We start from the raw sequence: 13,229 nt of genomic DNA on the forward strand, positions 1-13,229 counted from the left end.
AAAAATCTCCCAAGCTATATAATTATTAATTTAAGCTTTAAATAAAGGTTTGGCTACAACCTTTTCCCTAATATGTAGAAGACAATGAATACAAATATGATATAAATGAGATTAAGTTTTTGTCAAGCAATCCCTTTGATCCAAAAATCTGTCAATTGCATTCTGTTATACATAATGTGTGTTTACACAAAGGACACTTATTGAATAAATTAGACACCTGTAGGTCACCTACAGGCACCCTGAATTGCCTAAAAGACATCATAGGCATACTAAAATGCAAATAATGGAAAGATCCAGGTCATTTCCTACTGGGGTTGCCACCTTTAAAGGCCCACTGCGAGTATCCTCACACCCCAACCTAACATTACAGGTGCAACAAAAACGGTGAGTATTAATGAAGCTATTCCACCAGATTCCAGCTCGGACGAGGAAAACACGGATCTAGTCGTCTACAAGTGGATGCATCAGAATGGAGCGGAGCAGAGAGCTATGGTGGCCCGCCCAGCAACACAATAAAGAGCTTTAACAAACAGACTTTTTTTCAGGCTGATTAAAATATAGAAATTCTCAGAAATCTTAAATTTCTTTCTAAATGCCCTCGATTATCAGAAATACTGTAACAAGAACATGTTAAAAATGCCTAAAACGTAATTTCCATTGTTGTTTAAGCACAATATCAGTTAAGAATACATCTAAATTACTGCCTAAGCTACTATAATTAGCATAAAAATGTATTTTATATACCTAGATTGAAGAGAATCATAAGTTTTACTCTCCACTGGCGGATGCAGGGTGGAGATAGTTAGCTGTGACCTGTCCTCACCCGATAGCAGCTGGGATAGGCTCCAGCAACCCCGTGACCCCAACAGGGATAAAGAGGGTGTAGACATCGGATTGATGGATCTTTCCCTACAAGTTGTATGCAAGAACAATAAAGTTATTATTATGTCAAAAACCCATTCTGGATGTATTTATTTAATTGCTTATGTATTTAACTTTTTTCTATTCATGTTTTTGGCTGTTGCTGCTATAAAAAATGAACAAACAAAAAAAAAAAAAGTCAAATTACTTTAAAATGTCAGGGGAGAATTGTTCTTGGTTTTTCCAGGATGAATGTTCTTTTTTTGCACATAATAAAATAAATTCACATTTGTAATTGCATATCCAAGTATCTTATTTTGTGACTTGTTGCTTTCCACAAATAGATGATGCTCAGTTACTTGTATTTTAAAAATACTATATCAACATTTTTGCTATTTTTTAATTCAAGATTTTATTTAATTGTTGGAACTCGTTTAAAACTTAATACATCAAAGCTGTAAACATATAAGTCCTGTTTAATTAAAGCGGATGAAAAAACAAAAACAGCATGACGAGAATCCTGCCTGTTGAGGATGACTCAGGTTTCATGGCAGGGTTCTTCCATTCTGCTCCAACGCGCTGTAACTACTATCATCCAGCCGAAGAAATCACGATGATTTCACTGTTACCAGGCAACCAAGGTTTGATAAGAGAGGGCCAGCTCCAGAGCACCACGGAGCACCTCCGACAGCAGCAGCCCCCCTCCACCGCTCTCACCTGAGCGAGGCAGCAAGACGCGCGCGCTCAACTGCAGAGAACACGGTCCACTTTGAGTTTGGACTCAGAGACGTTTCTGGAAAGAAACTCTACAAACTAAATGTCTAAACCCTCCCACAGGCTTTGGAGCCATGTTTTTACAGATAGATCAGTAAATTTAAGTTCTCATAAACAAACGCTCTCCCTATGATCCTCCAGAGCGCGCGCTTATTCCCAGATCAGGCATTTTGCAGCGTCACGTTAAGAAAATGTGAGGACTGTGGCGTGAGCAGATGGTTGGTGCGGCTCCGACGCTCATGCAAGAGCTCCAGCAGAACGCCTGAATCCTCATTCCAACTGCTCCATGTGCGTCCTCTGGATTCAGCTCAGTTTGGTTAGGGAGGAAAAAAAGTCACCTTACAGGGAGAGATGTATCTTAAGACTGAGTAATCGTATGACAGGATGATGCTGAACGTTGGGTTTTTGCGCACAAACCCGCAGAAAACATAAGAACAAAGACAGAGGAGTCTGAGAATCTCAGAGTCATGGTGAGAAAACACCGCAGCGGCGCGGATGAAAGCTTGGTTCGTGCGTGCGCGCCTCCAGCTGTTCGGTCTGGTTTCCCCGCACGCGCCACTTTCTGCTGCAGGTCCTTCCTACACGTCAGTCACAGCTGACGGAGACGCGGATTGGTGTCGCTCGGCCCCGCAGCGCGCAGGCTCCTCCTCTCCGCCGGAGCCCTGCCTGCGCTGCGCTTGTTTCAGGGAGCGCAGAAGGTTTGTGCGCTCTCGGAGGTACGCAGATGAAGTTGTAGGTTGGAGGATTTTGAGGACATCCAGGCTGAGAGAGGAGTAGAAAACTGGATTTGTAACTTGTTCTGAAGCTGTGGGATCCGGTCAAACCAACAGAAAGTGGCGGAGACATCCATGCGAGTTTGTGGCGTTTGACTGGGAGACCAAGCATACCCAACAGTATGCGGTGCAGTTATGGCAGGCAAGGGTAACACAGTCGTGAGGACGCTGGAGGATTTAACGCTTGACTCTGGTTATGGTGGAGCCGCGGACTCGGTCAGGTCGTCTAGCGTGTCGCTGTGCTGCTCCGACACGCATCCGTCCTTCTCGCATGGGGGCAACTGCTGGCATCTGACGGAATCCATGCACAGCAGACACAACAGTTTGGACACGGTCAACACCGTCCTGGCGGAGGAAACGGAGATCCTGGAGTGCGCGGGCCACTGCGCCAAGCTGCCCGAGCTGGAGGACGTGCCGTGGAGCCTCGGGGAGGTGGAGGGCGCGCTGAGGAAGGACGAGGAGCTGATGGTGGGCGACCCGCCGCCGGAGTTCCTGGCGCGGCTGTCGGCGCTCATCAGCCGCGCGCTGGTGCGCGTGGCGCGGGAGGCGCAGCGGCTCAGCCTGCGCTACGCCAAGTGCACCAAGCACGAGATCCAAAGCGCCGTCAAGATCGTGCTCTCGTGGACCATCTCCGTCAACTGCATCACGGCGGCTCTGAGCGCGCTGTCGCTCTACAACATGAGCACCGTGGACAAGTTCAGCCGGGGCAAGTCCGCGCGCTGCGGGCTGGTCTTCTCCGTGGGCAAGTTCTTCAGGTGGATGGTGGACAGCCGGGTGGCCTTGCGGATCCACGAGCACGCAGCCATCTACCTGGCCGCCTGCATGGAGAGCCTGGTCAGGGAGGTGTTCAGCCGCGTCCTGCGCAGCGCGCTGGTGGAGAGGGACAACGGGGTTCCCAAGTTCACGTTGGAGTCCATGGAGCAAGCGATCAACAGCGACTCGGAGATCTGGGGTCTGCTGCAGCCCTACCAGCACCTCATCTGTGGCAAGAACTCCAGCGGTGAGTCTCCAAAGCCGAATTCGGTTTGGATTCGCTCTGGTTTGTTAACTTGCTGTAGTAGCAGGTTTCTTGAGGGGAAAAGTGAGTTAAGATCTTTGGACTGGTTGATCTGGAATGGTTTGGGCCAGGGGTCTGCAACCTTCACGCTATTTCCACTTCCATAAGTCCATAAGAGACACACAGTTTAACAAAAAAGAAGAAACTGATCTGTATTTATGTTATCTAGGCTAAACATAAATGAACCTTTGTTTTTCTGGTTTAAATAAAACATAAACATAAAAATAAATTAACTTTTGAAAGAGGTTCACATGACTTTCTTTCAAAATAAAAGGCACAGATAGGATTCTCTCTCTAGCAAATGTAGCACAGGTAGGGAAATGTCAGCAGTGATATAATAAAAACATTTATTTGACCGTTTGCGGTGAATCATCCTCAGTTTGCACTATTGTACCTTTATTTATTTATTGCTCTGACCTTTGTGTAATGTTATTTTTTTTGCTCACTGTTGTTTATTTTTGCTATTCTTAAGTGTTTTATGTCGCACATTAGCACCGCAGCAAATTCCAATTCTGCGAAACTACCCTGCTCACTGAAAATGGCAATAAAAATATTCCTTCAATCTCTGCCAGAAATGTGCAAACCAAAAATTAAACAGAGCTCATGAACCTTTCTGTATTTTTCAACCACAAGATGCACCGAAAATCCTTGTATTTGTTAAACAAAAAAATAAAAAAACATCTGCTTGAATTCCGATAGTCCTTACTGACCTTTAAATTGTGGCACAAAAAACAGTCAAAATGTTTCAGTTCGACTTGCGATAACTGTTTCAAAGAGTTAGTTTACTTACTTTACAGGTTAAGGCTCCGCAGGTTGCAGGCCCCTGGTTTAGACGCTTTTCCAAGCTGCAAAAACGTCTCACTGCTGTGATTATGCAGCATCTTGACAAGCTTAACATCAACCAAAGTCTCCTAAAACAGATCAAACAAGCTCCATCGTCTGCTGCTTCGAGCTTTTCCTCCCTCCCGTCATTCCGGCGTGGATGTGAGCGTTTCTGACAGCCGCTTGGTCATGCGGTTCAGCAGAAACAACTAAAATCCTGTTTATGTTTGTGTTGATGCTGCTGTGTCACCCCAGAAGGTGTGGGCTGGCCTTCTTTTCCGAAAGAATGAGTTGGCTGAAACTATAAAGCAGAAGGGACTTCAAATCCTCCGACTGAGAGGCAAACGGGGACATGCAGGAAAGACAAGCTGCTGATGAAAGAATTTAGTGGAAGAATGGATAGAAATTTTGGATTGGGATTCGTGAGATCTTATTTTTCATTGGTTTATAACCAAAAATGCACAAAGGATCTTGGGATTTACTTTGATGCTTTAAAGTAGAAGGACGTCCACCTTCTTCATCCGTTTTTAACAACCAGGCCTTTTTTTGGAATAAAAAAATTTGTTGAAAACACGGAAAGCTGTCAATGTAAGTTCAACTCCTCCTCCTTCCTTTTACAACTTCCTCTGGCTGGATGATGGTGTTATCTTCTCTGAAAATGATTCCAGGAGCGGCTCTTTTAGCATGCATCCTCCTCCCGCCTCCTCTGTGAAACGCATTGTTTGCGAGGGTGCAGGGGAGGCTCCCATTTGCATTCAGAACTTCTCTGTTGTGTGATATCAGGGGTTTAGAAATGTGGCAGTTAAAACAAAAAAAAAGATCTGTTCCTAAATATTTTTCAGGAAGTTTGGTGTTTTGAAATCAAGATTTTTCTTGCCCGTTTGCTTCATTTTGAAAGTCAAGGTTAAAGTGCCATTCGTTGTGGGACATTTGACTAATGACACAGCTGCACTCTGCCACCAATCCAACCCTTCAATGTTGGGTTTCAAGCAGGGAGGGGTTGGTCCCATTGGTATGACTTGACTGTGGATTTGAGCTCACGACCTTCCAGTGTCGGGGTGGACACTCTTTTTCTTTTTTTAGTGTTTGCGTTGTTGCACAGCTCAACATTGCAGTGTTATTTTGAAAGATTACTCACAGATCTCCCTATGAAATGTATCTGAGTAAGACTTTCCTCATTCATCTTCATAAATCATCTTCAGACATCCGCTCCCAAAACTGCCAGGGAGTCCTTTAATATTGTCCTGAGTGACTTAATTGTATCTGATTACGTCTGTCATTCGCCGTGACCTTCCCGGAGGAGCCGGTACCACTCGGTCAGGTCACATGACACAACAGGCTGCAGCGTGGTGCCTGTTGTGGTCTTCACCCCGGCTCTTTCACACCATCTTTTATTGTGTTCTCTGAGCTGTGTTTGCATATTTGTTTTCCACTGTGGGTTTTAATAAGCCCGGCTCATAACGGCGTGAGTCTGGCAGAGCCGCTCGTCGCCCGTTCTGTTATTATTTTCTGGGGGACTCGCTCGCACATTAGCTGACAGATTGTCGTCTCTCTGGTGGAGCTGAAGCACCCGGGCAGGCGAGCTGCTTTTGATGGATTTTTATTTCCTGGTAATTTCATCAGGCCAAAGGCTGTGCCCACACTCCTGCTAACAGTTTCCGCAGCGCATGGTGATTGTGAAGTTATTTTAAGGCCAAGACAGATTTTATGAGCCGCATCCACTTCCAGTCTGCCGTCCATGACAATGATTTTTATTTCTTATGCTTCTGGCTGATTTGACTGCAATCCAAAGCACACAACCGAGACCAGCGCTGAATTTTGGGGATTTATTACGTTTGTGCCATCTTCCCAGCATGCACCAGGCCCGGTTGAGATAATAGGAGAACTGTGGGAGATGCATTTCTAATGTGATGATGGAGACGAGCACAGGAGGAAGACTCAGGTCGCCGTGTCAGCCGGAGGAGGTAGAGCTGAGAAGATGTTGGCTCAGGTCCCTCAGAGATATAATTACCATGCTGCTCTGCTTAATTAACACTCCAGCTTATCTACTGGTCATTAAGATTAGGACTTAGCTACAGCAAACAGAAGGAAGCGCCAGAACAAAGTTGATAATTCCTTCTCATTTATTCTCACTTGAAAAGTCTACGGCTAATCTGATCTGCGTGCGGTCAAGATAGAAATGTCTTTGAGGCGTCTTTCTTTCAAACTAGTTGCTTCACTTTTCTCTTATTGATGCTGGTCTTCATCAGGAGGACAAAGGTGACGTCTTCGATTGTTAAGAAAGCCTAATTAAGCTATAAGGACTGAGACAGACCAGCAACCTAGGAGAAATGTATGAGGAAGTGAGTACAAACTATGATAATATGAACTCATATTGACCTGAACACAGGACAGGGAAGGGTTTATTATTTCTAAAAAAGAAAAACTTTTAATTAAATCAATGCTGCCAAACTTAAGGTCTGCTGTGGCGTTTGCTCCAGGTGATCAGCAGAAATCACAAAATAGACCAATAGATCACTTGTTTTTACCTGTTTTTTCTCCTGTCAGGCCAAAGTCCGAGACCCTCAGACTTCCCACTCCTCAGCAACCAGCTCCCAGAAGGAAAGGTGGGGACTTCCTGCTCTGGATCTTTTCAAAGCAGGGGAGCAATATCAACCCCCCACCTCTCCAAGTTTGTGTAGGATATGAGCCCCTCACTTCTTTCTGGTTGCTAATTTCAGCTGCAGTCCCAGTTTAACTGCACAACATCGTCCTGGAGAACAAAGCGACGCCATCGTCCTTTGCAGTTTTGACACACGGATCCGATTGACACAAACCCTGAAAGCCGGGAGACGATGCCTCTGTGATGCTGAAAGAGCTGGTGACAGCAGCTGTCAGCGCGGCCCGGAGTCTTTGACGTTATCCGTCAGAAGCAGAGAAACTCCGTTCAGCAGATGTATCCTGCAGGGATGCGGCAAACAGCCACGAACTGTAATCAGCTTAACCTGAGCCGGGTTTTAAAAAACCCAAGTTTACTCGGCTAACCAGAGTTTGGGACCGGACGGCGTTAAAAATCCCAGAATTACAGAAGCAGAGGCAATGTTGACGCGGCTGAAGGTTTTCTCTTTAAAGGTCAGATCACAAAAATAAGAAAAAGCTCACAGTTTCTGTTGATACTCTATAAATGCTGGTTTTAGAGATGCTTACGTGAACGTGATGCACGTTCAAGAAAAGCTGAACGCAGGTTCTTCAACGTGCTTTTAGCATATGGTGTTCACACTGGACTGTCGCTACCCGATACTGGTGCATGTACTTACAGTTGGAACAGACTTGGTGAAAAATGTCGAAGCAGTGCAAATCTTACGAATGTTGCTCCAGACTTTTTCTTTCACAGCTCTATTCCAATATTTATGGAAGACTTGGTGTCATAGAATTCCAGCTTCTGTGAATTAAAGGAGACGTCATCCATACGTCACGACCAAATCCAGGTCCCTGATTGATCAAAGTTCGACCTGGTTTCACTTTCAACGCCCGTTCAATAGCTGCATGTTTTGTATGTAGAACTCAAAAATGGACTCAAAAAGTTGTGTAGCGATGCGTGAAAACACACATATAGGAGTGTTTACATAGACTTTTGGTCGCTTGAATGCGCATTGCTGAGGGTGGAGTAAACTAAGCATTTGATGACATTTTTTATTCTAAGTAAGAAAAATATCATAAAGTCCAACAATCAGATTCTCCTCCATGTTGGTTTTGGACTCCACCCACTGATTGCATCATCAACATGTCAAAACTAAATCTGAGTTCTTGATTGGTTGATGTGACGTAAAGCTTTACCAATAAGTTCAGATATAATTTAGCACTGGAAACATCGTGCAGTGTTGTCCCGCCACGCCCAAAACGGGTGATGTATGGCTGTAGTGATGAATGGATGGCGTCCCTTTGAATTCACGGAAATGCCAACTGTGTGAAAATGAATTGTGACGGAGAAATTGATCATTTTGGTTTGTGTGCAACTGGAATTCTGTGACACCAAGTCTTTCCTATAGCAGAATAGAGCTGTGAACGAAAAAGCCTGGAGCCAGATCCAGGAGAGTTGTATAGCTTTGACATTTCACACCATCTGTAGTTACCTGACATTTGCTAGTAAACAATAGAAAAGAAGCCCCTCCCTGCTTGTCCAGTGTGAACGCCATGGGCCATCCTTATGTTCGCGTTTAGTGTGTTCTTGAACTACCGGACCTTTTAACACATCTGTACTTAAACCTGATTGAAACAGGACGCCCTGCCACGCCTGTCGCTTCAGTTCTAATCGACTGTTCGAAACTTTGAATTGCCCTCATGATCTCATTAATTGTAATAAGTACATAAGTTTTGTCTTTCTGCATCTTCTGAGGCTTTGAAATAAAACCATGACCCCCCCCCCCCCCCCCCCATCAAGATATGAGGTTAACGGGTAAGAAAGGCTAAAAAAAACAACAACTGAAGCTCTGAGTTTGTGTGATCTTGAATGACTTCGTCGTTCGCTCTGAGGCTGAAATCACACGCTTTGCTTTGAAAAAGAGCCCCCCCCATGCGTCTTTCCAGCGCTGCTGCAGGTTTCTGCTTCCACACATCTCGTCACATGTTGCCTATGGCGACCGCCTGTTTACTTTGATGATGTTTTTGATCACACCTTTAATTGTGACTCCTCATTTTTATGCCTGACAGCTCTCAGGAGTCTTCACAGAGGCTTTTTTTTAAAAGGGGGGCCGACGTGAGGTTTTAGGAGGGAACAGCACGGAGGTGACACTCAAGAGTCAGGATGTAGCTTTTTTATTTCTGCTTTACGTGTTACACAAATAGCTTCGCTTTCAGTTTTTATCCTAAGCAACAAAGGGGAAATTTTCTGCAGGATTTTCAGCGTTTTGGCGTCACGGTGGCTCTTCTGTGGTCGCAAAAATAATTCAGGAGATAACTGTAAGGAAAAAAAACTCCACTCTGTGCATTTCATGTTTTATTAAATGCATCATTGTGTAATGCAGGATGTCAACTTATCTCTGATGTGATTCACGAGCCTCACAGCTGCTGAATTATGCAGCCGGGCAGATGATTTACATTGTTGTAGATGTATTTCTAAGCAGCAAGCATCAATCACAGCCTTCCCCCCGAGCTCCAAATCCTCTCACGTTTAGGATTTTACGCACTTTCTTGGAGTTTTTACGCACAAACACAAACCAGTCCAATCTGATGCTGGGTTCTCCATCTGCATTTGTAGTTTATTCCGATCTAGTTTTTGACCCACTTTTAACTGAAATTTATTATAAGTGGTGTTGGGTCGCTTCTATTACCTTTAATACTATCTATTTATATTTAAAAAAAAAAGAAAGCTTGTAAAAGTTGCAAAATAATTGACAGCTGTGTAAAGTTTAAATGAGTGAATTAGTGCATTTAAACTTTGTAAATGTTCAGCTTTTGGCAGGTTAAGCTGTATTGAGGGCCAAGGAAGTGTATCTATGACATATATTTGTTGATATATAGTTAAATAATTCAGTTTTATAGCATTTTGGCATCAAATAGCAATAATAAATTACAACTACTGTATATTTTTACATTATTTTGTTTCTCTGTGACACAATTGCCAAAATTGCGCTCAGTTGCTGTGAGTTATCTGTTGGTTGCTCAAATTTCTTATTAAATGTGAATGATTTAGCTTCCAACAGCCTCGGTAAAAGAAGATTAAAACTGAAAACATGCTAACTTGGCTTCTGCTGGTTCGTCCTTCATGTTCGAGCAAAAGTGATTAAAAGCTTTTCATGCTGGTCTGCATTCAGAAGTGACTCAATCCACAGAAAACTTCTAATCTTCACCAAACATCTTTCTATTTTAACTTCATGCTTATCTTAACTTCAACTTGAAACACTGTGAGCTGATGGTGCATTGAGGGAAGCAGCAGATCTGTTTCTGTCTGGACTGTGGAACACTGAGTTAATTTTTTTAACGGGTTTGAAAATGATTAGAAGAAAGGAGTTGGATAATTTCATGAAAAGAATTCTGATGTTTGTAAATCTCTGAAGCCTAACCGAGGAGGCATCATATGTCTGTTATATCAATCATTGAATGCACTTTTGATGGTAGAGAAAATAAAACTTTGCTGCCCTCACCAAAAGCTTTTTAGCATTTATGGTCGACTACCCGCTAAATAAAATTTGATGCAAAACTAATACGATGGTTGCCTCCTTTTTAATTTGTGCAGCTCTTGTCGTAGCAACCAACACATTCACACTCCCTACTCATCATATATGGACGTGTTTTCAGAGCTCCCTCCACGTCACCTTTTGACGTTTTGGGTGTTCCCAACAGTACCGGTCCGTGGTCTGAGTTGTTTCCACGTCGCACTGCATAATATGCAGCGACTGACTCTCAAATGTTTCTTGTAATCTCGCAATAATAAAGATGCAGACACGATGGATTCACATTTATATTATGTTTAGAAAATATCAGTTTTACGATGGTTGTGCCGTTTTATTTTGCTTTATTTATCTGTCACGCCTTAAAAGTTGGATGCGGCTGAAGTTAGCGTCTGGTTGTTATCCTCCATTTGACATTAAGGGAAAATCTTCATCGCAAAGTCTAAGTTTAAACCAGCTGCAACTGTTTGACAGAGAAGGAAGATTCGATCAAATAAAGTTTCCAACCCGCTGAATATGTTTCTGAACTGAGGAAACTTGTAAAAGGGACATTTAGGATTTTTTCCTACAGAAAGGCTGAATTAAGCAGAAATGTTCCAGTTCTGAAATGAAACCCTGATAGACTGAAAACCTTCAAACATGTGTTCAAATGTCCATTCTTCAGGGAGGTGTTTGATTCGTGGAAGAGGCTAAAGAGGGCTCCTGGATCCTCCTTTCATACGGTTTTCTTGGTGATGTCGGCAGGTGTCCTGGTAGTGTTCCTGTTGTGTCTTTATGTCACTAAAAAATCAATACTTTCAAAAGTTTTTAAATTGTGCTGAATTCCTTTGAAGTAAGAGTTGGATATTACTTACATGCAGAACCTCAGCTACTCAAAAATATATTACACTGAATATTTAGACTTTTTTTTCCAGACCTTAACTTTAAGACATTTTTAACTAACTGGACCTCTTTATATTTTTATTTGAAGACCCCGGTTTAAGTTAAGTTTTACAACATCCATATGGTGTAGTATTTTATCAGCAGTTATGAGGCTGCAAATACATGAGCAGTGAATTAGTCAGGGCTGAAGCTGAGATCGTTTGGTCATTCTTTGGTGTTTCCCGGGCCCACAGTAACAGACGCTGCTCGCCGGTGACTGCTTATTGTGAAAGGCGACATGCAGCACACTGAAACTGGGGGCTGGGCTGGGCTCAGCTCAAGTGAAGATGTAGAAATGCTGGTGTTGTGTAGGCTGAGACACTTCCTCCTACTGCAGTGATACTTCATAAGATTCACAGGAAACTTCTGCTCTCACTCACTCCTTCCCTGTCTCTCCATTTCATAAAGATTTGGCCTGTCTTTACTGTTGCTACGTCCAACAGCTATATTGTTATTTTATATTATTATTAAATAATCTAGAGGTAACAATTGTACAAAAATGTATAAAAACCATGTTTACATGTGTAACGCATGTGCTAAACTAGGCACTTTAACATTGGGAGTTGGGTCATCTAGACCCACTAGACAGTGCTCTGAACCTTTTTTCTTCAATGATTTGTGATCTTCACTGGTGTCCATGGATTACATGAAATTGGTAATGGTACTGGGGGGCAATTACCATATCAATGGCGAGCAGTTAACATCACCCAGTGGGGGTCCTTAGGCAAGGCCCTTAACACTACTGCCTCCCGAGCGCGGTTCAGCTGCAGCTCACCGCTCCCCAAGGGGATGGGTCAAATGCGGAGAAGAATTTCCCCATTGAGGGATGAATACAGTATAAATTTATTTATTTTATTTATTTATTTTTAAATCTTTCCACCTTTATCCACCTTTGTCATGGTAGGGAGAACACGTCAATGTAAGGGGGGGGGGTCATCTAAGATAAAACAAGGGTTAAAACACATAAAGACGTGAAAAAATTGATCAAAGACAAACTGTTCTTTGTCTTAAATATTTGCAAATTAGTCCAAAGGGGTTACACCGACAGCTGACTCCATTTAGCTTCATCAAGAGTTCACTTAAAGCTCCTAAAGTTGACAAAGCATATTTCCTATTTTAAACAGCAGTCATTTGATCAACACAAAACAAAATAACAAGCCCATTTTCACACCAGGAACCCTGCAGCTCCCAACTGTAAACAAAAGTATTTGTAGTTTGGCAAGATAACTTGACTCTTCACCAACAGCTTTTATTTTGCTCAAATGTATACTTTATTTTTCCTTTTCTAGAGCTCAGAGTTGTATTTGGATTCAGTTTGTGAAAGACGTACCAGAGTTTAGTTGTGTAGTCTGTACCAGAACTAAAACACACTTTCACAACTGCCAAACAAAACAATGTAAAGAAAGAATATATAGACTCAAACAAAAGAGAAAAATATTCATTTTCATATTTGAGGCAGGCTTAAAACACAGAAAACCTGGAGCCAAGTCAGTTCACCAAGTAACCACTAGAGGACTTGTAGGACAGGAACTGTTCATTGACATGGGAATGTACCTGTGCAACAAGAACAAATGTATTGTTCCAAAACCCTGCCAGATCTCAGTGGATTAAGAGTAGTTATGACAACTAAACTAGGTGTGCCTTGACACTGAGTCATCTGGACTTATTGTCTTTTCAGAAAGAGACAATAAGTCCAGATTCCATGACTCAACATGATGTCAGCGTCACCTGTATGAATGAGTGTCTTTATTGTGATATGAACTAGGTGTACATTTTTGTAAACGTAGTTTTTATTTTTTAGGCGAACCAAAAAATGCCATCAAAAGGGTGAAGAATGATGATTGACCATTGAATTTCCTGTTCTGCTTCAGT

At 42.8% G+C, this 13,229-nt stretch overlaps 1 protein-coding gene across 2 annotated transcripts in view; it reads left to right on the forward strand.

Annotated features, from left to right (window-relative positions):
* The first annotated feature begins 2,297 nt into the window (after nt 1-2,297).
* Nucleotides 2,298-13,229, forward strand: part of LOC101162723 (ankyrin repeat- and BTB/POZ domain-containing protein 3-A) — a 187,369-nt gene continuing 176,437 nt past the window's right edge. For both annotated transcript variants that reach the window (XM_023952521.2, XM_023952522.2), the window contains exon 1: nt 2,298-3,408. In XM_023952521.2, coding sequence (XP_023808289.1) covers nt 2,544-3,408 — 865 coding nt within the window. In that variant the 5' untranslated portion in view covers nt 2,298-2,543. The remainder of the gene's footprint in view (nt 3,409-13,229) is intronic.

The sequence above is a fragment of the Oryzias latipes genome, chromosome 23, assembly GCF_053564925.1.
Source record: "Oryzias latipes strain Hd-rR chromosome 23, Olatipes_Hd-rR_3.1".
NCBI lineage: Eukaryota > Metazoa > Chordata > Actinopteri > Beloniformes > Adrianichthyidae > Oryzias > Oryzias latipes.